General features: G+C 30.5%; 1 protein-coding gene across 1 annotated transcript; it reads right to left on the reverse strand.

The window, feature by feature from the left end:
- Positions 1-19,445: 19,445 nt before the first annotated feature.
- LOC105774623 (sugar carrier protein C) lies at positions 19,446-22,367 on the reverse strand. Its single transcript, XM_012597177.2, has 4 exons — positions 22,061-22,367; positions 21,657-21,979; positions 20,163-20,792; positions 19,446-20,077 (listed from the first exon to the last, which is right to left on the reverse strand). The coding sequence occupies exons 1-4, from the start codon at positions 22,191-22,193 to the stop codon at positions 19,595-19,597; spliced, it is 1,569 nt and encodes a 522-aa protein (XP_012452631.1). The 5' UTR covers positions 22,194-22,367; the 3' UTR covers positions 19,446-19,594.
- Positions 22,368-25,429: the final 3,062 nt, after the last annotated feature.

Below are 25,429 nucleotides of genomic sequence, written 5' to 3' on the forward strand. Positions count from 1 at the left end.
AAGCTTCATTGAGCTTACTTGCGTTAGACTTTAATCTTGTAGATACTCAGAAGGTTGGACGATCGAATCAGCCCTCAAGTCACACCATCCAGCTTAATTTGGTAGCTTTTGAACATTTACTTCAGATTATATGGCATGTAATAGGTTGAATGATGATACAAATGTTTGGTTTGTAATTAACTAAGTATGAATTTTGGTTGTACAAATTGTTTTGGTTGATCTTCTTTTGGTATTTTATCAATATGTGTTAGCATGTCCATTTGATACTTATTGGAATGGATAAAAGTGTATGTGATAAATTTGTTGTTCAGTAGCTAAGATTTGGTATATTTGAGTTTGTGATTATAGGAGATGTTTTGAATGAATTAATAGGTTGAATTGATGTTATGTTTTGATATAAATTTATGTATACTTGTGGTACCAATAAGGGTATATTGGTTTGGCACGGAATTAGGTTGATTTTGGTTTTTTTTTGGCATAATTAAAGTCATTTTGGATAGGTATTTTGATTGGTAAATGGTTTGCTTAGGTTCCAAGTAAGCTTGAAATGGTAAACTTGTTGATTAAAGTACATTTTAGGTCCACACGGCCTGAGACACGGGCATGTGTCTCAGCCATGTGTGACACACAGCCATGCGACACGACCGTGTGTCCTTTGTAGGTTCAATGCATACAAGTCAGGCAGTTACACGGCCTAGCACACGGCCTGGCACATGGGCGTGTGAGGTCATTTCGAGGGGTACACGGCCTGGCACACGGGCTTGTGGCTTGGTCGTGTGACCCAAGTCAGCGAGTTACAAAGGCTGGGACACGGCCGTGTGTCCCTATTTCAAATATTCACATGGCCTAAGACATAGGTGTGTGTCTCAGCCGTGTGAGTCACACGACCTGGTCACATGGCCGTGTGACCCTAGTAGTCCAAATTTTGCAACTTTTTCCTAAAACTTCCAAATATTTTCAATTTAGTCTCAAATTGTTTCTATAGTATTTTTAAGGCCTCAAAGGCTCGATTAAGGGACATTATGAATGTGTTTGAATGAAATTTAATTATGTTTATATTAATGTATGATTTGAATGGTTTACTATTTTGTTGGTTCGGTAATACTCCGTACCCCTATTTTGGCGATCAATACGGGTTAGGGGTGTTACAATGTAGGTCTACCTTTTAGAGCCATAAAACTCACCTCAACATAGAGAAATTTCTAGAAGAATCCAAAGTTCGAGTTTATCTTAAAGAAAAATGCTTCTCCTTTCCTCCAGCCTTAGGTTTCAATATTTTTAAAAGAGAAGAAGAGAACTCCCTTTATTTCAACTTAAAGACCTATTAATATAGTCCAAATCTTTTCTAAAACTTGACAAATGTCACATCACTACTGACTTGTCTTATCAAGGATCTACAACTTCTGAAGAAACTAATTGAGTACTTTCCCTTTTACTTTTAACATATTGGTTCTTGTTCAGTTAGTTCCTAACCAATTTACCTTTTTAGCATAATTTGTACAGTACCACGGGGAAAAGGGTGTACCACTTCTGGAGTGGGCTCATACCTTTAGTATCTATTTACCTAACCCCATCATTCTTCTATCAAATCACAATTATCTGGTGTGGAACTCTCAACATCCTGAACACACAACTATGTCCGTCCCTGTTATACGCCAAAAATAGCATTTGGACGATTACCAATTCACCAATTTCAAAGACCACGTCGGACCTTATGCCCTTCAGAACCAGGGCATTATAATCTTGCTCAAAGAAATCTTATACTTAGCCAACTTATTATACTTTACACACACTCAAAATTTACTCTTCATGCCTTACTTCCGTAGACATTGTTTGAACACTAAGGTTTCACTGGGCGAGATGTTACATTTATTTTTCCTAAGCTAATACCTCATTTTTTTCTTTAAACCACAATATTCCTTCATTTAATCTCTTAGTATGTGAATGTCGTCCAATATTGGTTTGAGTGACTAGTGCATCGAGAATAAGAAGATATGCTTCTTCTCAATGATGTTACCTATCAACTTATCCTTTGAATTAAGTATGCAAGAATTAATGGCTTTCTATAAGGTCATTGCTCGTATAAAACACAACATTAATAGTTTCCTTGTCACTCCATCTTCGCGTTAAATCCTTCCTTTGAGGGTTGCCCATATACGTCTGTCTAGTCTTTTAAATAGAACCACTCATGTAATTTTCTTATTTCTTTTACAATCAAGGTAATGTGGTAAGGATTGAACATTGTGAATCTTTCTGGACTTGCTACCTAACCTTGGTTTTCCAATCTAAAGATATCCCAATTAGAGTGCGCTTGCACTATACTAATTATAAGGCTAATTATATGACCTTCGTGTTTTTTTTCTTAATACCATTTGGCCCATGCATTATAGTCAAATTATCACTTTTATACTTATACTAATTTTATTAGTTTAGCCCCTATACTTTCATTCTATAATCCCCATTCCCCAACCCAAATATTCGTTAAAAATTTTAAATAAGCCAATGACACATTGCCACGTGTCAAGAAAAAGTAAACAAAATACTTACAAATTTTTAAAATATCAAAACACTAAAATGTAATTGAAAATAATAAAGTTTGACAAAAAACCCAAAATCTTAAAAATTAGAAAATTATAAAAATTTAAAAATATTTGTTTCTGAAAATCATAAAAATATTTTTAAATTATAAATATGAAAGGCTTCAAAAATAATTTAAAATTCATAAAATAAAATAAAAATTATGTTTGGAATTTTAGGTTTTTAGAAAATTTTAGAATTGTTTAGAATTGTTAAAGAATTTTATGGTAATTTTCGGTAAAAAATCAAAATTTTCATAAAGAAATGAAAAAAAGTCCTAAAATTTTCAATAAATAAGATTCTTCAAAATTTTCATGCAATTATAAGATTTTTATTAAAAGAGAATCTAAAATTCCAAACAGACCCACTTTTATATTTTATGAGAATTTTTTTGAAGCTTTTGCATATTTATAAATTTAAAATAGTTTTATAATTTTTAAAATAGATTATTTTTATGATTTTCTAAGTTTTTAGATTTTTTGGGTTGAGTTTTTATGATTTTGATATTTTTAAAATTTTAAGTTTTTTATTTTTTCTTAACATATGGCAGTTTATTATTAGTTAACTTAATCTTTTTCTTAACGGAAATCTGAGTTGAGATAACAAGATATACATAATGAAAGAATGAGAGTCAAATTGATAAGTGCCAAAGAGATAATTTAGTTATAGTTTTTTTTTATTAAAATTAAATGTTTGATTAGTTAAAGAAATTGGGTTATTTTTACAGGTTGAATTTTTGTTTTTTTGGTCTGAATTATGGTGTCTATTTTGGTAGCAGTGATTATTTTCTTCGCCATGATTACTTTCTAAAGAAGTAAATGTCTGGCTTGAAATATGCTAACGACTAAAAATTAAAATTTCAACTACATAATTAAAGGATGGGCAAGTTATAATTTAGGTGAGATCATTCTTACAGTACTCCTGCCACTCTTCTTTACTATTATGACTTTTTTGCCAATGTGCATATTTTTTTTGTTTTGCGACCAAACAAATTGGATTTCTTGGTGTGGATGTGATTTTTCATTATCCAGATATTTTATGCACTAAAGGCAAAAGCTGTGGAAATGTCCACGCTGATGTTTTGGGGTCAAACATGTATTCATGATAATGAGACTGACCACTGACCAATCATCTTTATTGAGAGGATGATGATGCTTTTCTAGATCTTGATCCCCATTTCATGAAGTATATAATTTCTTATATTAAAAATATGAAGATAGGAATACAAGAGAGGAAAATAAGATGAGTAAGAGAAAAGAAAGATTGGCCCAACAACATTTAAAAACAAAGTGATAGCATGAGAATGTGATACCCCAAACTTCTTTTTTATCACCAAATACATTGGGAGATAGAAAGGGACAAAGTAACCAAAAATTGTATTCCACTTATCCACTCCTTTTCAATCTTATCTAAGAATTATAAAAAGAAAAAAGAAAAACATGTCTCTTAAAAAATGGGATTTAGATTTGATCCATGGTAATTGTATATTTCTATATGAGAGGTGTTTATATTTGAGGTGAAGCTAGGCCAGGTCAATATCAATGTATAGTAATAATATTACTTTTTTTTTAATTACAACTATATAATAGTTATTATCTTAATTAATTATTATATTTTATCACACTCATAATAGAGGTGAATGAAAATATTTTATATAAAACAATACACTTATAAAAATATATGAATGAATTACTATTAGTAAAATGGCAAGAGTTTTTATATAAATTTATTAATCTAGTGTTTGATTTTTAAATAATGTTTTCTATTTTTTAAAATTATATAAAAATATAAAAATGGTGAAACTAACCTTATAATAATATTTATTAACCTTTAAAGTAAGGATATTTTAGTAATTTCATAGTTTAGTTAGGGTTTAGCCTCAATTATATTATTTTAAAATTTTATAATAAAAATTATGTTAATTTTATATAATATTTAATAAATTTTATTTTATTAAATTTTAAATACTAATAATTTAACTTTATTTAATATTTACATTATAGGATTATGTATCTAGCTTTCAGATAATGTAAATTACATAATATATTGTTAAACTAAGCTTTATTGGATAATATGTTTTGATATAATAAATTAAAGTGTTTTTGAATAAAAGTAAAGTTGAGCAATTTCATAAAATCAAGTTGAAATGATTTCAATTGAGTCAAACATTTTCAAATATGTTTTAATCATTTTCAAACAAGTTAGAATTGCTCCAAGATAAAAAAAAAGTGTCGATATTTTTTGTCTAAGTATCGATATTCTACAAGATATTAATACCCTTCTGTTAATCAATACCAAATTGACATTCTAGAATTTGTAACCTTTGCTAAGTATCGATAAATCCCTCAGGTATCGATATTCCTGCTCCAACGGTCATTGAAGTCCGCATTAATTACAAAAAAAATATTGATACCATTTTAGTAGGTATCGATACTCGTTGTTACATGTGAAGTTAATGACCTAGTATTTCATCCCTAACAACTATATTTACTTCTACAACAACTACAACGGTTGGAAATCAATTAGAGGGTATAAATATCATCTTCCAAAGGTTTAGCAACAAGAAGAGCAATATGCAAAGCTTAAAGATAAATCAAAACAACCTAGAGTTTAAATCTTTCATACATTTTATTGTAAACACTTATGAGCTTTCATTATATTCATTTAGCTCAAGTGTTCTTCTTTGTATTTGTGCTCAATTGGCAAACATCCTGATCTTGTAAGGATTGTTTTATTTGTTTGCTTATTTGTTTCTCTTTGAGAGAAGGTTGATTCTTAAGGTTTGGGTAGAAACCTTAAGGGAGTTGTATATTAAAATTTTAGGATATAAATCTTAAGGGAGACTTTAAGGTTAAACCTTGTCCTCAAAGGTTGTCAAATTAGTGAATTTGGGAAAATCCTTAGTTATAGTAAGCTAAGGTAGTTGAGTAGGCAATTGGGGCCAAACCACTATAAATCATTGTGTTCTTTATTGCACAATTTTTATTGCTTCCACCACAACATCTCAAAGGCCTATTCAACTTTCCTATTGGCGATCTCGAGTTGATCCTTATGAGCTAACACATATATATAAGTAAAAAAAATTACAGTTAACCCTCTTTATAACAATCTCATTTGTTTGTTAAAATTTTGGATGTTATAAAGAGATAGTTGTTATACATCTATAACAACATTTGAAACGCCTATAACAACATTTGATATTTAGATCATATTTAAATTTTTAGGTTTTAAATTTAAAAATTATAATATATTAATAATATTAATTTTTATTATTTACATTATAGTATTATTTATATAGCTTTCATATAATGTCAATTACATAATATATAAGTAAAAAGAAATACAATTAACCCTCTCTATAATAGTCACATTTGTCTATCAAAATTTTGAATGTTATAGAGAAGTAATTGTTATACATCCATAACAACATTTGAGACACCTATAACAAAATTTGAGATTTAGATCATATTTGAATTTTTAGGTTTTAAATTTAAAATTATAATATATTAATAATATTAATTAGTAAGATTTTTTAACATTAATCTCATTATAGGTTATTATCATATCTTAGTAAAGTTTACAAATATAATTTTATTTATTAAATTTTATTTTCATTTAATAAAATATTAATAATATATTTTTATATAAAAATTAAACATTTTGTTGATATAATTGTTGGCAAAAATCTGGTTCAAAAACGATTTTCATGCGCAACGGAAAAATAAAATTTCGAAAATCAAGCTGATTTATGATATTTATCACAATAAACTTTTCTCGAAATATACTTGTGCTTTGAGCGAGATGAATCTTGTCGTTCTCGGCTTTCGACCGAACGATATTCTCTGTTATTCTTGTACCACGAATTGCTTCAAGTGCAAGTGTGGGCTCAAACAATTACGAATCAAACACAAAACCAAAAATAATTTTCTTACTTTCAGAAGGAAAGAGATCTCTCTCTTATAGAAACTGATAGAATTGTTATTCCTGAAAAATGAAATTTATACTTAGAAATAAATTCTGATTATTTTCGGGTAGAATAACAATATCTCAAAGTTGTATATAACTTCTTCTATCTTTAGCCCTACTAGTGTCATCTATTTATGGGGAGAGGAAGTGAAATTCTAGTTGAATTAGTAGAATATATTTAATGCCTATTTAATAGAAAAAATCAATCCCCTAGTTGAACTAGGAGAGAGGGGCAGCTAAAAGGGTGTGTCTACCCTCATATGTATTATGCTAGAAATTTGGGCCTCTCCTGTATTGAGTCCAATTATATGTGTTTCTTGAACTTTTAACCTATTACTTTATAATTTAATCCAACCCAATACATGTTTTTCTAAACAGACATTATTTAATTAATTAATTTAAATAAATTAAATTTTTTATTAAATAATTTTCTCAACCCAATTCTAGTTTCATTAAAATCGTTACAACTTTACCGTAAAAGAATTTATGAGAAAATATATTTAATTTCTACATTCAATGAATTTCATAATGATCAATTAATTTAATTCTATTTTTGAACTTCAATTATTTAATTAAATAATAATTTGAAAAACTTAAATTAATTCTCAAGTCATTTTCATACTTAGTGAGAAACCACATTCATTTCCATATGTAACTCATTTCTCTAGCTTTATCATTTCTATCCATTTTTGTTTGTTTGATTCGACACACAATTCATTTCCGGTTTCAACAATCTAACGAAGGGATCGTTTGGACATAAGTGATTAGGACTCAAATGATTTATAATTAAGTTCCAGCTTTTTGTCTATTAATTATAAACTCATTTAATCATGAGGTCATTCCACTATAGTATCGTGACTGAGCTCTCCTCAATTACGTACCATTACGAAAACTACTCGATCAGTGTTTGTCCAATGATTTTGTCATAAGTGTGTTACCCTCATAGGATATCTCTTTGGATAATATACATTCTCCTAATATGATCCTATTTTATCTAATGGTAACCGATACATCTTCCTTCACAAAAATTCAATCACTATCAAATAATTATCAAGTCATCCATCACAAAGATGGATGACCCGTGGTCACGTTTACTTTTCATCAAACATGTAATGACAATGAGAGGATATCATTTACCCATATTTTGGGCTATGAATTCCACTGTTGTGAATGACGCTACATACTACAAAAGTCGTACACCTAATGCACCAGCTTTCTGTTCCTTATCTATTTAAAATCAGGTTTTTACGTACATCAAAGTGTATGAGTCACACATACATAGTCCGCCATCCACTCAGGATTTAGGTATGTCACGCTATGAACGTCACAAGTGAATAAATCCATAAACGGGTTTAGGATTTATTTCGTTTGGGTCTTATCTGATGTACTGTCAATCTAATTAGTCACATATATGTCTCTATCTTCTGGGAGTCATCCGCTCCAATGCCCAAGACAAGGCATCTCCCCAATTGGAGTTTATAGATGGCATATTAGTCTTTCAATTAGTTTGTTCATTTCCGATTAGACTAAGCACAAGTTTATGTTCATCTACTAATATAAGTTGTATTTCTGTATTACGATCCGACCACATAATACTGCTTAGTACTAGTTAAACATTAGATAACCAGTGAACTAATATTTGCTTCCATTTTGCTTTGCATGCAAAAAACATAAGGATAATATACAAATAATATTAATATAATTTATGAATAATTTTATTAAATCTATCTGTTCAAAAATTTTACAAGTATACAAGTTTAATATACTACACTTAGGGCAATCAGTATCCAACAATAATATCTTAGCTAAAATTTATCATTCTTGTTTCACTTAGGAATAGAACTAATTTTACTAAAATTTGAGACAATAGGCTTTTATAAAGAGCAAACTCAAGAAAGAGAGTATTTCATACTTTATGGTTGTTGTTGTTGTTGTTGTTATAGATGAGAAGTTGTTATAAAATGTAAAAATAAAAATAAAAAAATCAATTTTACAACAAAATTAGCTACTATAATGAAATATTGTTACAGAGGATGATTGTTATAAAAAGGACCATTATAGAAGGGTTGATTGTAAAGTATTATGAAATTGAAATACAAGTCAGGGCAGGTCATGCTAGATTTGGGACATTGAATATTGAAGTTCAAGCCCCACCTTTATTTAAAATGGACTTAAATGTTTTGTTTAAATCTATTTTTTGAACCTAATATTTTTGTTCTATAATTTTCAAATATCAATAGAGTCTTTAGGATTAGATGGATAACCTGCGTTTGAACATGTTTAACCTATACACTTGAATTTAATTACACAACATAATACATTAAAAAGTCATATCAAGTAGCGAAGGATGCCTCGACATTGTTAGCAAAGGCTGAAGCATTGAATCTTTATGTACCTAAATTTGAGTCTCACCGTAGACAATTGTATTATAACGATATTGTACTTATGATGTGTTTTAATAATTTTCATGATCATATTTATTTTATATCCCATCTTTATTATTATTAAAAAAATTGCCTCCTTGTATATATATTTTTATTTTTAATACAATAAATTAAAATATATTTATATTTGTGAACTCTAAAAGAAAGATATTTAGTTAAAAAATTCACTACCGTATTTATTTTATATCCCATCTTTATTATTAAGAAAATGTGTATCTATATACTCAATTAAAATTTTGGTTGCATGATATTTACGAAATGGTTTTAAATGATATTGTCTCTTGTTCAGTTAACTTTTGGATCATATGGTTGGTTGTTAATTTTAACCTAAAAGCTTATAAAAGTTTCATTATTACATGGTGGAAAAAGAAAAAGAAAATGAAAAAAGCAAGCAAGTGAAACTTCTTGATTCTCCACATGGAATAAAGTTTGTGGAAATTATTATCTTTTTCAAACTTTTTTATCCATTCCTGGTATAGTTTGTGATTTAATCTGCTATTTGCCCACTAAATGCCTTTTCTTTTGGTGGAATGCAATTTGGAATTAGAAAAGGTTAAATTGTAATATCTTATGAGAAATATATTAATGGTGGCAGTTGTGGGATGAATTTACCCCAAGTGGAAGCAAATTTTACTTATAAGACTTATTTTAATTTACGTACTTGGTTATCCAACTTTCGTTTTAGGCATTGAAAACAAAAAAAAATTCTAAAAAGGGCACTGCAGTTACAAATAGTTTTTATTTTAGTCATTCACCGTTAATTTGAGGTTAGATAATGTTATTGTATGTTTATTTTAGTCAATCAACTTTAATATGTTTTCATTTTGACTACTCATTTACTTTGTTAGAATTAATTTCATACCTAAGTTTTTATAGGAAATTGAGTTATTCAACTACGGAGATGAAAGTTAATTTTTTCTATAAAACTCAGGTTTTTCCAGGTATAACATAGGTTTTTTGTCTTTTAATAGAAAAAACTAAAATCATTTTCATATAAAACCCAAGTAATTCCATGTAAAACCCCATATTATTCCCTATTATCAAGAAAAATAAAATTAATTCTAAAAAGGAAAAGTTAAATGAAATTAAAAGATAAAATAGTTTTTCAAAATAAATAAAAAACCAGGTTTTCCTTGTAAAATCCAATTTTTTCTCTATAAAACTCAGGTTTTTCCCTTTACTAAAAAAAATTAAAAAATTGTAAAAAAAATAGCTAAAGGAAATTTTAAAAAATATATAAAATGAGTGACCAAAAATAAAAACATACTAAAGTTGGGTGACTAAAATGAGTGTGTACATTAACATTGTCTAACCTCAAATTGACGACCGGTGATCAAAATGAAAACTATTTATAATGGTAGTGCCCTGCTTGCAATCTTTTTTATTTTAGTGATAAAAAATAAAACTTATGAAAATTAAAGTGAGCAACTCTGTAATTTACCCATTTATATAATTGGTAAATTGAGTAAAACTTTTTAAAATTATCCTGCCAAAATATTTTAAAAATATTTATTTTATAAAACAAATTAATTTATATAAAACAAATACATATATCCACCCACTAAAACTCAAAAATTCCAAATCCTTTTATTTTCATTCTACATTTCTCGCTTTTCTTTGAAATTTCTCATGTTGTCTCACACATTCTCTATAGAATTTTTACAAGAGAAGTGATTAATCTTTAGTGTTTTCAATTGGGTTTTCCTAATTTAGTAAAACATCTTCTTTTCTTTTCAAGTTTTATCAATTAATCTTTGGAAAATTAGGATTGTGGCTTTTCTTCTAATAGAATATGATTTTTACGCAATTTTCTATCTTTTATTGATTGAATGATTTTTAGGATATTGATTTTGTATGGGTTTCCCAACATCTTGACGAGGTAATAAGTTTTAGAGGTTAATTAATACAAATCCTTGAAGAAATTAGGATTAATAGTCTTTATAGTATTGAATTATTGAATATTGATTAAAATTTTAACATTTTTATTTAAAAATTCTTGTTGATAGTGTTTATCTTTTATTTAAATATTTAACAAGAATGAAAAATATTTTAAGAAAAAGTCTACTAATGAAGTAGAGAAAGAAGAACAAGAAAAAAGAGTACTAGTCAAAGTGAGATACAAACCAGTTTGAGAAGGGGTAAAAGAGTCAAGTACAGCCTTGAAAACCTCCCAAGCAATCTAAGATTGAGAACTAATATATTATCATCCAAATGATAAAAACAATATAAAAAATCCATATTTGCAGAAAATGACATTATCAACCTCCCAATCATAACTTTATATAGTAATTTTACATTTAATTATATTATGCATGAGTTTATCAAGGGTTAAAATTTGTTGTCTTAATTCTTTTCCATATTTAGTTGGCGCCTAATTAACTTTTGAAAGTAACTTTTCAAATACTTAATTATAATATAAATAAATAAATAAATAATATGTGGTAATGATTATTTTTCCAAAATTAAAGTTTAAACTATCATCTAAGCTAAACTTTCTTTTTATTATTATTATAAACTATCATCTAAGCAGATTACTTTGGTTCACTCATTATTCTTAATTTTTAAATATTTTTACCCTGATTTTTATAAGTTCCACTTGGTGATATTGAGCGAAAGCATGTGCATAAATAAAGTTTGTCTTGTTATCTCCGAAAAGTGGTGGTTGTGAGAATAGTTCACTTTGTTTTCTCTAAAAGTTGTGGTTGCATTAGTAGTCTAGTTTTAGTGTATTTCTCTTAGTTGCTTATTTTAGTTTCACTTTCAAGAGGTTTCTAAAGAGGTTGAACCATTTGGGGATTGATTTTGTGCATCAGAAATGCTGAAGAGTCTTTTGGAGACTTATAACATTATCATTACTAATTGAGTTCATTGTCGACGCAGTTTGACAGTGGCACGATAAGGATGTTGTTATTAGCAGTTGATTATAGTGGTGCATCTCTAGTAGTTTTTTGGTACTACTAGTTTAGTATTCCTTCTTATATATATCTCTTTTCTATTGGATTTTTATGATGGTCACGACATGCAATTGTTAGAACAATGGAACGTGTAACACCCTTAACCAGTGTCCGTCACCGAACTAGGGTTACGAGGCATTACCAACCAAAACACAACTCCAAACAGTCTTTAATTTTAAAACTTGAATATTAAATAACACCCCAATCATATACATCACTTTCACAACTATAGATCACTGAACCAATTAAAAACTTATCGTAATTAATATTTTTACTTTATAGCAACTATTGCATATATTTATTTTATTAACAAACTTATGGCCATATTGTTTAAATAAAAATATGTGCATAAGAAAACTAAGTCATAACAATCTATATCTTTAATTAACTATCAAACATATTATTTTAATATATATATATATATATATGCACATAACACTCTATAACAAAGCCATTTTAAAAAAAAAATCAAATACCAAATCATGGCTAATTAAATTCCTTAACTAATTAAATAAAATAATAGCAATTTATTTGTTTTGCTTATTTGCACTTTTTCTTTGTTTAAGTTTTTCACATAAATAGCATACAATATAAAACTTAAGTAACTTCAATACCAACCTATATGCATTATACCTTAGCTACATTAAACAATTTTTTTATCTTTAAAATATATACAAAAAAATTTAGTACATCTGTTTGCATGTAAATATCATGCCCCAAACACATAAACACAACATATGCACAAACCACAACATTATATTTAAGCCATTTTCGCATTGCTATATATATATACACAAATTCAAAACCAAACCTATTTAATTTAACCTATACATGCCATATGTTCAGAGTTTAAAATTTTAAAAGTATCGAATAACAGTCGATAGTGTGATGATGATTCTTGACAATCCCCGAGCTTATAATTAATTTCCAAAATCTATAAAACAATGAATGAACAAACACACCGTACGTTGAAATAACTTAGTAAGTCGTAAGCAAATACTTTTCAAAATACACATATAAATTATACAAATGAACCAAATCCTACTAATATTGTACATATACATATATACTCATATTTAAGTGATTCATTCATCTTTCATGTTATATATAATGCTTACCTTTACTATCAAGCTTTGTATAACTCAATCATACCTGAATTTTATTAATTCAATCTCGCACTCGATTTTTGTGTCATATAATTACTTCTTATATCATTTGGATTCGAGAAAGATACTTGAACGGCTCAAAAAGTTCGTACAATGACAACGTCCCAGACGTGGTCTTACATGTAATCAAATAACGATGCCACTGTCCCAGACAGGGTCTTACACGTAATTAAATAACGATGCTACTGTCCTAGACAGGGTCTTACACGTAATTATATACGACGCCAATGTCCCAGACTTGGTCTTACACGTAAATCTCAAATCAATGCCAACGTCTCAGACGTGGTCTTACACGAAATCACATTTCAGCATTCTTGTTGTTTGTATGACTTTTGTATGACATACTTTAATCAAATTAAACTCGTAAATAATCTTTCTATGAAAAATACAAATCGGAAATGAAGTATACATACACATATTTCTATTCGACTATGTATAAAATAAGTAGATTAAATTTAAACTTAATTATTTACTTACGAACTTGCCTCGGACAAAAACGAACGAAACGAAACGAGTACTCGACCACTTTTGATTTCCCTCGTTCCAAATCCGATTTCTTCTTTTCTTGATCTAATTCAATACAAATTTAACCATATATTCATTCAAATTTACTTAAAATCTCATAAATAGGCAAATTGCATTTTAGCCCCTAACATTTCACATTTTACTCAATTTAGTCCCTATTTCCAAAAATCACAAAATATACAAAATTCATCAAAACTATACCTTAGCCGAATCTTCCTATAGTCCATAACAACCCATATTTTTCATTTATTTCACATTTAAGCCCTAAATTTTCTAATTTCACAAATAAATCCCAAATTTAGATTTTTATAAAAAATCACTTAATTAAACATAAAATCAAACATCAAAGATTTATTTTCATCTTCAAACAACAATTTCATCACATTATCAACAATGGAAATTTTCAAAATCATCATCAACTCCAAAAATTAACATATGCGCTAGATAATATACAAAGCAACGATCTCAAAAATGTAAAAATTATCAAAAACCGAGCAAAACACATACCTAATTTGAACTTCCAAAGTGCCGAACCTAACTTTTTTTTTTCTTTCTTCTTTTCATTTGAAGTTTCGGCTAAGGATGAACTATGCATGGCTATTTTGTTTTTCATTAACTTTAATTATATGTTATTTTTTCTATTTACTATTTTAACCTTAATTATAAAACATAATAATTAATTAATATATATATATATATATAATGGTCCACTCAAGCTACTAATGGTATAATAACATCATAAAGACCTCCTATTTAACAAACCATAACAAATAAACATATTTAACATATAGAATGCCTCTTTTACTTTTTATGCTATTTAGCCCTTTTTCCAAATTAAGCACTTAAACGGATAAATTAAATTAAGAAAATTTCACACATGTCAATTCACATATTATAAGCACAGAAAATAATATTAAAATATTTTTCTGACTCAGATTTGTGGTCCCGAAATCACTGTCCGACTAAGGTCTAAATCGAGCTATTACAGAATGGATATTTGTACGTAATTGCAATTGTTTAGTGGGTTATGTTGGCATTCTAGTACGTTATCCCACTAACTTTTATGTTGTATTGCCATTTCAAATTAATAGAAATATTATTTCTCTAAAAAATATTATTAACAATTATAAGTTTAATACATCATTTAGTATTGAGTTTAACACTTTTTTTCTAATAAGATAGTTTTTTGGCCCAATATGGTATTAGCTTCTTCTTCTTTAAGAAAAATACCAAAATAATGGGCAAGTAAAAAACAAAAATCTCCTTCATGTTTTCTAGAATAGGACCAATTAGTGGTTTTGGGAGCTTTTTACTTATTTTTATATTTTATATATATTAAAATTAAAAATACTATTATTAATAGGAATCATGAATAAATAATAATACAAATACATAACACATAGTACAAACGATAAATAAATCACTACAAACTAATGCACAAATGTTATGTCTGCAAAATAATTTCAAAACAAGAGAAGGATAAACTGAGAGTAATTGCAGCAATAGAATAATTCATAAACAAACTAGGGATGCATCAACTTGATCAAATCGTTGAACTTTACATCCTAGCCCTGCTATCATTAAATTAACCTGATGATGAACACCGATCAACTAAGAAAAAAATGTCAAAAGCTTCAAAAAGCCCACCGCATCAGTGATGCATAGAAGGCCAAATTTTAGATAGCCTATCCTCTTTATTATCTCGGAGCTATCACCTTCACTATGATCTATTATAATAAAACCATTCGAAAATGGTTTTTAATATTTGGCGGCACCCTTATATTGATAAATATCACATATACGTTAGAACATTACTAAAAATTAAAAATTAAAAATTAAAAATTAAAAATTAAACCACGTTTTCTTTCTAAAAGAACAGAGTGGACAAAACAAAAACCACGAAACATATGAACAAGATAAAACCACAAAACTATGAACAAAAACAGGATAATATGGACTAAAATTAAAAACAAAACAAAACTACAAAAAATAATATTGAAAATATCGTGACCAACAATAAACCCGAAGGACAACGATATCACTGATAAAACAAAAAAAAATAATTTTAAAAATTCTAACAGTTAAAGTTTAATTTTTTATGAAATGAATAGCGAAAGTAAGTAATATTATTACTCACATTTAAATAGATTATTAAATGTTAATTATAACTCTTTTATAAAAATATTGTTAATTATAATTTTATTTTTCTAATGCAATTAAGTATTATAATAATTTCAATATACATTAAAAAGTTACTGAGAGTAACATTATCATTTTCTGTTAGGGATCGACCCGATTAAGCAACAGGTAACAAAAAATAGCGGAATAAATTGAGAAATTGAAAACACAAATTTAACGTGGAAAAACCCCTCTAAAGAGGATAAAAAACCACGGGCAAAGATAATTTTACTATAATGTCAAAAGAACGAAGAGTACAAAAGATGGAGATAAAACTGAACCCCAAAAACCCGAAAACAAAGAACCCTCAAAACGTAAACACAAAATTCTCTAAATGTGTTATGAGTTCTAATCTCTAATGGGTGTGTTATCTAAGGTTGTAAAAGAGCCTATTTATAGGCTAAATTTATATGTCAAATAATAATAAAATAATCTAAACTAATCAGTGTTTGACTGAAATAAATAAACAGAGTTTAACTAAAAGATTATTTTTCAAATTTGACTGAAAATAAGAGTCATACTTAACAAATCTCCACATTGACTCATATTTCTACAATGCCATCTTTGCCAAAGCCCACCACGAGCCTATATTGAACTATGCAAGGAATTAACTGAGTCGAATCTGTGCTTAGAAACTGGAAGACTTCTAGCCTTCGACTTGTACACTGCCAAATCAAAACTAACCCGGGTTTGATTTTCACGAACACAGTGCCCTAAATTTTCAAAACCTGCATCCAAAAGAGAACTTCTCTTCAACGAAACGGTCATACATTTTTCCCTCCTATGACCAAGTTGTCTCCGCTCCAAACGAGTTGACTTCGACTCTGTAACGGATGAGGGACGTCCGATTTCACCGGTCACTGTAGAACCTTCCAGAATATAAAGACTATCAGTTCTTTTACCTTTTAACAAAACGAAAGCTCTACGAGATACTTTAATATCGCTCAACTCGATGTTGATTCTGCATCCTTTCAAGTCTAAAATACTCAAGAAGATGAGATTCTTTCGTAAATCAGGTACATACCTAACATTTGAGAGTGTCCTGATTGTCCCATCGTGTGTCCTGATTTTAACAGTTCCAATACCAACTACCTTACTAGATGAATCGTTTTCCATGCGCACAACTCCACCTTCAACCGAACTGTATGTAGAGAACCATTTCTATTGGGACACATGTGGAAAGAACATCCCGAATCTAGGATCCACTTGGACGTGAGCTTGGAGTTATTGCTCGTTGACACTAACAAGAAATCACCACCGCTTTCATCGGCCAAATTAGCACCAGCTACATCTTCCTTGTTACTCTTAGCAGTTCTTTTATTTCTCAGTTTAAAACAATCTGCATTGACGAGACCTAACTTTTTACAATAGCGACACCTTTTGTCTCGTTTCTTTGATGCTACCAAAACGGAAGCTTGCCTATCTGCCTTGCTATCCAAATGAAGCTCATTGTCGAGTTTGTCTCTACTCAACAAATGACCCTTCACATCTTCGAACGAGATTTTGTCTTTGCCATAAATCAGGGTCTCCTTGAAAGACTTGTATGAAGGGGGTAAAGAGCACAATAATAGCATAGCTTAATCTTTATCATCATTATGAACCACAACGTTCTTTAAATCATTTAAAAGAGTAATGAATTGACTGATGTGATCTCTAAGAAGCTCATCTTCGTTCATGCGAAATGTAAATAGACGTTGTTTCAACACTAAACGGTTAGCCAGAGACTTAGTCGCATAAAGAGTTTCTAACCTTTTCCACAAGGCGGATGAGGTCTTCTCCATCAATACCTCCTGCAATATTGTATTCGCGAGGCACAACTGGATTGCAGACAAGGCCTTTTCATCAAGCTCTTCCCATTTTATTTTATTTAGATTCTCAGGCTTTTTCCCGGTAACAACCTTTTTCAAACCGGATTGAACTAGAATTGCCATCATTTGAACTTGCCACAGATTGAAATTTGTCTCACCATCGAACTTCTCAATTTCAAACCTTGTTGTTGCCATATCTGAATGGGCTGATCTTTGAACTAGCTCTGATACCACTTGTTAGGGATCGACCCGATTAAGCAACAAGTAACAAAAAATAGCAGAATAAATTGAGAAATTGAACACACAAATTTAACGTAGAAAAACCCCTTTAAAGAGGATAAAAAACCACGGGCAAAGATAATTTTACTATAATGGCAAAAGAACGAAGAGTACAAAAGATGGAGATAAAAGTAAACCACAAAAACCCAAAAACAAAGAACCCTCAAAACGTAAACACAAAATTCTCTAAATGTGTTATGAGTTCTAATCTCTAATGGGTGTGTTATCTAAGGTTGTAAAAGAGCCTATTTATAGGCTAAATTCATATGTCAAATAATAATAAAATAATCTAAACTAATCAGTGTTTGACTGAAATAAATAAACAGAGTTTAACTAAAAGATTATTTTTCAAATTTGACTGAAAATAAGAGTCATACTTAACATTTTCATATATTCTTTTCTAATAAATCGACCAACCAAACAAACAATGAAATACCATTACAAATGTCTATTCCATTCCCACGTTAAACCATTGGTGGTCTATTCCATTCTCATTCTATTAATTAACGTGATATATTAAATATATTTTTAGGCATAATAATAAAATTAGCTCTTAAAGTTTACATTTTTTGTCAATTTAGTCTTTATTTTTAATATAAATTTGATCATTAACATTTCAAAACAATCAAATTGTCTTTTTAAAAAAATTAAAATACTAACTAAAACATTATTATTTTTTCAATAATGTCGTATGCTACGTCAATAAATAATTTAAAAATTATAAAATATACAAAATAAAAATTCAAGATTCAAAACAATTATAAAATTCAAAAATAACATGACGTATATGTGGATTATCATCCGAGTTGCCATGTTTAAAAATTTAATGTTTTGTACAATATTTCTATTAAGAATCAACAATTCACCTTTTTTAATGGTTGAGGACCAAATTTAACTAAAAAAAAAAAGAATATGAGCAATTAACAAAAGATGTAAATGTTAACGGCTAAATTTGTCATTCTGTCATTTTTATTATAAAATTTATATAATTTTTTTAGCATTCTCATCATGGTACTCGGTATCGTTCCAATACCGCTCGAAACGTTTTGTTCTGGTAGTAAACCGAAACAAAAAAAAAGGTTTCTCTCCAGTGCAAATTCCAGTCAATATGTACCAATTGATTTCGCTCGTACTAGCTAGTACCAAAAAAAAAAATTTAAATTTAAATTTAAAATTTAAATTTTTATTTTGAATTTGTTGCCCGTATTTTTAAAATATTTTATTTATCACTTTAACCAAAACTTTTTTTTATTAGTATTTTCAATTTGAGATATTTAACCTCTTTATCTGATACGTGTAAATACTTTATATATATATATCAAATATTTTTTAAAATAATGATAAATTCGAAACAGATCGATACGAATAGAAAAACAATACTTCGACTAGCATGGTACTAACTACATTTATTCTCATTATTAAAATTAAAAATTTGTTTTTGAGTGTGTGTGTGTTTTTTTTTTCTTGGAGGGACTGTTTTTAGTTTCGGGTGAAATGACAAGTATGTAAATTGCAAAGTCTATTTCAAACAAAGAAAGTCAAGAGAAATTTGTGATCCGAGCAAATCAATGGTGAGAAATTCCTTCATGTTTTTAGTACATAGAAATTTCCAGGTCTAAACAAAGAGCAGAGCACTTGTACCCTTAATCCAACAACATTGAAACAAATGTTATATATAGTACTATCAAATGCTGAAGTTAAACAAGCTTTGGACCCTGGCCTCCCTTGCTCATCTCCAAATTTCCATTAATGGGGTAATCAAGGTCTTCCATGAACCGGGACCAGTACCAGTGCGACTTCCATACTTGGTTCATCTCTTCAATCGGAATACCCTTTGTTTCAGGCAAGAAATAGTAGACAAAGATGGACATTATTACAACGAAGAAGGCGAAGAACATGAAGAGTCCGAATTTCAAGTGGCAGAGCATGGTTAAGAACACTTGGGCCACTAAAAATGTGAACATCATGTTGACGGAAACGTTGATACTTTGTGCAGCTGATCGGATTTCCAATGGGAAAATTTCACTAGGAACCAACCATCCCAAGGGTCCCCAAGACCAGGCGAATCCGGCCACGTAAACGCAAATGAAAAGCACCACAACAATGGCGTACCATTTAGGCAAATCACCAGGGTTTCCATTGGTTCCAAACTTAGCACCAATAGAAGCCGCCACAACAGCCTGAAAAAATGCAACAAATAGCCAAAAGATCAAGTTAATACCCATTGCTATTGAAACTGGTTTTTCATGGGGGAAAATAAAGTACCTGGCAGATCAACATTTGGACTCCACCCTCTAGGAAAAGGAATCGCCGACCCCATTTATCAACACCATAGATTGAGACCAATGTTGCAGCAACATTAACGACACCAGTAATTACAGCAGACATGAGGGAAGCATCGTCTCCGAAACCGATGGTGTTGAACAATACGGGGGCATAAAACATAATCACATTAATGCCGGTTAGTTGTTGAAAGAAAGGAATTAAGATGGCCATAGTTAAATGAGGCCTGTATTTCCTCTGCCACAAGTTTCTCCAAGGGTGCTCAACTAGCTGTGATGCATCACTGGCCGAAACAAGGTCTCTAAATTCCTCATCAACATCATCCACCCCACGGATCTTCTTGAGCTTCGCTCGGGCTTCCTCGGTCCGGCCACGTTCTATCATCGAGTTCGGCGTATCTGGTAGGACTAGGGATCCGACTGTGATGATAAGGGCAGGGACCATTGCACCACCCAAACTCAGTCGCCAACCCCACCCACCTTTGATCTTAGCAAAGAAGTAATTCAGCACGTTGGCAATAAGGATGCCGACTGTGATTGATAATTGGAAACCAATGTTCAATGCTCCTCTGTACTTGTAGGGTGCCATCTCCGAAAGGTAGAGTGGCACAGACTGTAAAAAAGAAAAAATGTACAAATCACCATTGTTTTAAGTAGACACAGTGGCGGAGCCGGCAGGGCCGCAGTAACCTCTAAATGGTTCCTTTATAAAATTTATAAAAATTTTAAATTAGTAATGATAAAATTATATTTGATATTCAAAAATAATAAAAAATTAATTTAATCTTTTATATAAAATATAAATTATTAAAAGGATGAAATTACTATTGTAAATATACCATTTAATTTAGATTGAAAAATTTTCTGCCACCGAATAGACAAAGGAAGTTAGGCAACAAAATAATGCAAAAAGGGGTCAACAAACATGGGTTTATCAATATTCATTGGACTAAAAACAGAAGCTAATATGTTTTTTTTTCAACGCCCGTTGCATCAAGGAGTGAACTTTTAGCGGAAAAAAATGGTGCAAAGACATGTCATGCAAGAAAAACAAGCCTTGTCTGACAAGGAAAAGTAACAGTTACAGGAACAAGCTTCATAACTTTAAACCATTTATCGGAGATTTACTTGTCAGATCTCAAGAAATCAAACCCACATAAGGTTTTTATCCAGTTAAAACAAGGGATACAAAAGATCATATCTGGATCACAACAAGTTTGTCTGCTCTGTTAATACTGAGATTTTAGAACCATCTAAAAAGCAGCTCTGAAGAACACAAAGAGACGCATTAGACGACAAAAATCCAGCAAAAATCTAAATTAAAAATTGAACCCCAATGCATAAAGAAGACTAAGATATGCACTTTTCTTCTTTTTGCCACTCCTTTCAGACAGCACATTATTTTTTATTCTTGAACGAACAACTTGCAAAGAAAAGAAAAAAAAAAAAACTAAGACTAAGACTTGATGGTTCTTACTTGATTTGCGAAACCGATACCGAAACCAAGTAACAATCTACCAACAATCAACATCCAAACAGCTTTAGCAAAGCCATTGATAAGAGCTCCGGCAAAGAAGAGTAAACCGCCAAAAAGCATGGATAATCTCCTCCCAAGCTTACGGGTGACAGTTGAAGCCACCAGTGATGCCAAAAGAGCAGCCAAATACAGTGACGAAGTGAACATCGTCAGTGTTTGACTGTCGTATTGGCAGTACTGATTCGTCGACTTGTTAGCTTCCTTCTTCTCCCAAACTTCTCGGAAGAACTTTTGAAGAAAAGGAGTCATGGTCGTCACTCCGCCTATAAAAAAATACCATTGGTTTCTATGTAAAACAAACAAAAATGTATGGGGGCAATTGTGTGTGTGTTTTTAAATGTTACCTGAAATCCCAATATCGTAGCCGAAAATCAAACCACCCATGGCGGCGACAATACATGTTATAGTGACGAAAGGAGTGAGGTTTCCCGGGTATTCCTTGCCGTTTCCTGGCCCAATTCCTCCTGCCGTCGGCATGTTTTATCTGTCCTTTCCTCAATGGAAACTAGAAAAGGAAGAACAAATACTTAGTGTATAGTATATAAGATCAGTGAAAGAAGATAGGAGGTGTTAGAACAGCATGGGACTTCCTTATATAGAAAAATTATATTACTATAATTATTAATAAACAAAATTCAAAGTATATTATTACTTATCCAAATTTTATGTTTGGAAACCCTAATGTATTAAAATGGATAAATGACAAATATCCGCTTATAGCGAGATATTTATAATAAAATCATATTACTAGATTTTATTTTATTTTATTTTTATTGGTTAGAGGACATCAAATTCTCTTACTCTAATAGATACCTATTTGTAATAAGATATTTATAATAAAATTATATTAGTATATTTTATTATTTTTAATACATTTAGAAATAAGGTAAACTACACCATTGGTCACACAACCATGGATTTTCTTTTATTTGGCCACTCAACTATGAATTTTATTAAATTGGTCACTCAACTAATTGGATTTATTTTAATCATTTTCCGTTAAATGTCATTAACTACTTAACATGATAGTGAGGTTGCATCTTAAAATTGGTATAATAATAAATTTAGCTCTCAATTTTTACATATTATGTCAATTTAATCATAGTTTTAAAAAATTAACCCCAATATTTATATATTATTTCATTTTGGTCCTAATTTTAAAAATATTCAAAGAAACATATAAAATGCATAAATATTATTTAAAAATATAATAAATTCTAAAATATATAATAAAATAAATTTAAAAAATTGGGTTTCTCTTTCATGAGAGTAACAAGGTTAATTTAATGAAATATGCTCGAAATTGTTTTTGAGAAACTAAGTTGATTTTGCAAAAGATTACCGATCTACGTTGTTTTTATTCTCTCTCTTAAAAATTCGAACTGCAATGAGAGTTTTCACTACAACATCAGTGAAAACATGCCATGTAGGACTTGTTTTCAAGAAAGAGAATAAAAAACGCAACCTGCAGGGAACGCTTTCACTTTGGTAAAAAATATTTTTTTCTTTTTTTCTTATGGTTGGAAATTAAAGGTTTGTAGATTTATTTTTTTCGTGTTTGAGATAGACATGGTTATAGTTGTAAGAAATGTTTGGATTTATGATGGTGTCGTGGAGTTGGGTGACCTACAAATTTCATTTGCCATGTGAGTATGGAGCCACCACCGGGGAAGCCGGATCATGTTGTAACTCAAGGTCCTAGCTGAAGGTGATTATACGGTTTAGGGTTGAAGTGTAACCAGGGCTTCAAGTCTACAAAGGTTATGTTGTCAAGGGATGGAGCATAAATGGGTCGTACTTGACAGTGGTTATGCGGACATGACAACGAGTTTCTCATCAGAAGAAGATGCTTTGTAAAACTCAAAAATAAATATGAAGAAGAAAAATACAGTGGTGTTTCAGTATAATCAAGTAATGCGTCTTATCCACCACCACCAAGAGTGATGATCCGGTTATTATAACCTATGAAAACATTGGGGTGTAACAGGTTATATTAACAAGGTCACCGCCTTCAATGGTAGTGGACAATAAGAATCAGTTGATTATACTGGAAGGCCCATTGTGTTTTCCTTTCTTGCACCTATGTTTGAGTTTTATGAAACATGCTCCTCTGATGAGAAGACTCATTGTCGTGCCTGCATTAGTATCATCATTTATGGCCCCATTTATGCTCCATCCCTTGACAGCACAACCTTTGTAAACTTGAAGCCTTAGTTACACTTTAACTGAGATGGTATAATCATCGTCAACTTGGACCTCGAGTTGCAAAATGATCCCGACTTCTCAGATGATGGCGCCATACTCACACGGTAGGTGAAATTTGTAGGTTACCAAGCTTCATGACATCACCATGAACCTAAACGCAGCTTAAAACTATGACTACATCTCCCTCAAAGCGGGAGAGAAATAAATCTTTAAACCCTAAAATTTTAACACACAAGAAGAAATAACCAATTTAGAGGAGATTGAAATGTGGTAAGTAGGGGACGAAGAAGAAGCGTTTATATAGGAGATGAGATGGGGTATAAAGGGAAAAAAAATTATCCCAAGAATCTCGGGTTTTAGGGCTCAGAAGCAACCAAGCTGGTTGAAATGGGCAGAGAGAAAACGCTCTCATGACAGACATGTGGCTTGAAATCGCATCTTGTAGGGGGCGTTTTCACTACCATATCAGATGAAAATGCCCCCTAGAGAGAGTGTTTTCTCTCTGTCCATTTTAGCCACCCTAACTTGGTTGCTTCTATGATTTGCAACTCGAGATTCCCAGGATAAAAAATTAATCGAGAAAAATGTAGAAACTGCACGTGTAGAACTCACATGCCAAAGTTAATATTAATTATTGAGGTGTAGAAGAGCTAATTAAAACACTAACTTATGCAGTGAGTACACTACCTTATTCGTTTATTCATTAATTTTTTCTGTAAAGTGTAAGCTAATATTAATTATTTAAGTAAGATATAATCTGATTCCTAAGCCAAAGTTTTAATCTTTTTCTGAACCTTCTGAGCAATTATTTTCTTTCTGAAAATATTGTAGTTAACAAATAGAAGAAGAAAAACTTAAATGAAAAAGTAACAGAAATAATTGTTAATTTTAAACACACAACTTGATTGTGTACAAATCAATCCAATTTTATAAATTTGTTTAATATATTGTAAATAAGCGTACATTTAGGATGTAGAACAAAGTATACAAAAAATTACAAAATTACAAAATAACATAATCATCAGTGTCCCAAATGTGTGCCACAGCTGGGTAGGCGTCGGGCACACCTAGGGTTTCATCGCACTAGCTGGTTTCGTGGCTCCTCGTCAACTTCGACTTCATATTCACATGCAAGTCGGGGTTGATCGATGACTTCATCTCCTTCCTCTGTGGTTGACTCCGATCGTGTCCTACCCGCTCATCATAGATCCCTCTTTGAGTTAAGTCGGCGGTTGCGAGAATGACCCACCTCAGTAGAACAATGATGCTGGGGGTGTTTGTAACACTATCAGTGGGCCACTATATGGTGTCGCATGGCCCGATTGTGGATAGAAGGTGGGAAATGAAAGTGATACCATATGTGTCGGTGCTGTTAGCAGGATCGAAATGTAATATGGCACGAAGGGTGACAGTCATGCATAATATATCCCTGGAAAAGGTGTTGATGTAGGGAACGATGGGGCGTGTTATGGTGCTTGTGTAAAATAAACTGATGCTGAATGTATTGA

Source organism: Gossypium raimondii, chromosome 6 (assembly GCF_025698545.1).
Source record: "Gossypium raimondii isolate GPD5lz chromosome 6, ASM2569854v1, whole genome shotgun sequence".
In the NCBI taxonomy this organism is placed as follows: Eukaryota; Viridiplantae; Streptophyta; class Magnoliopsida; order Malvales; family Malvaceae; genus Gossypium; species Gossypium raimondii.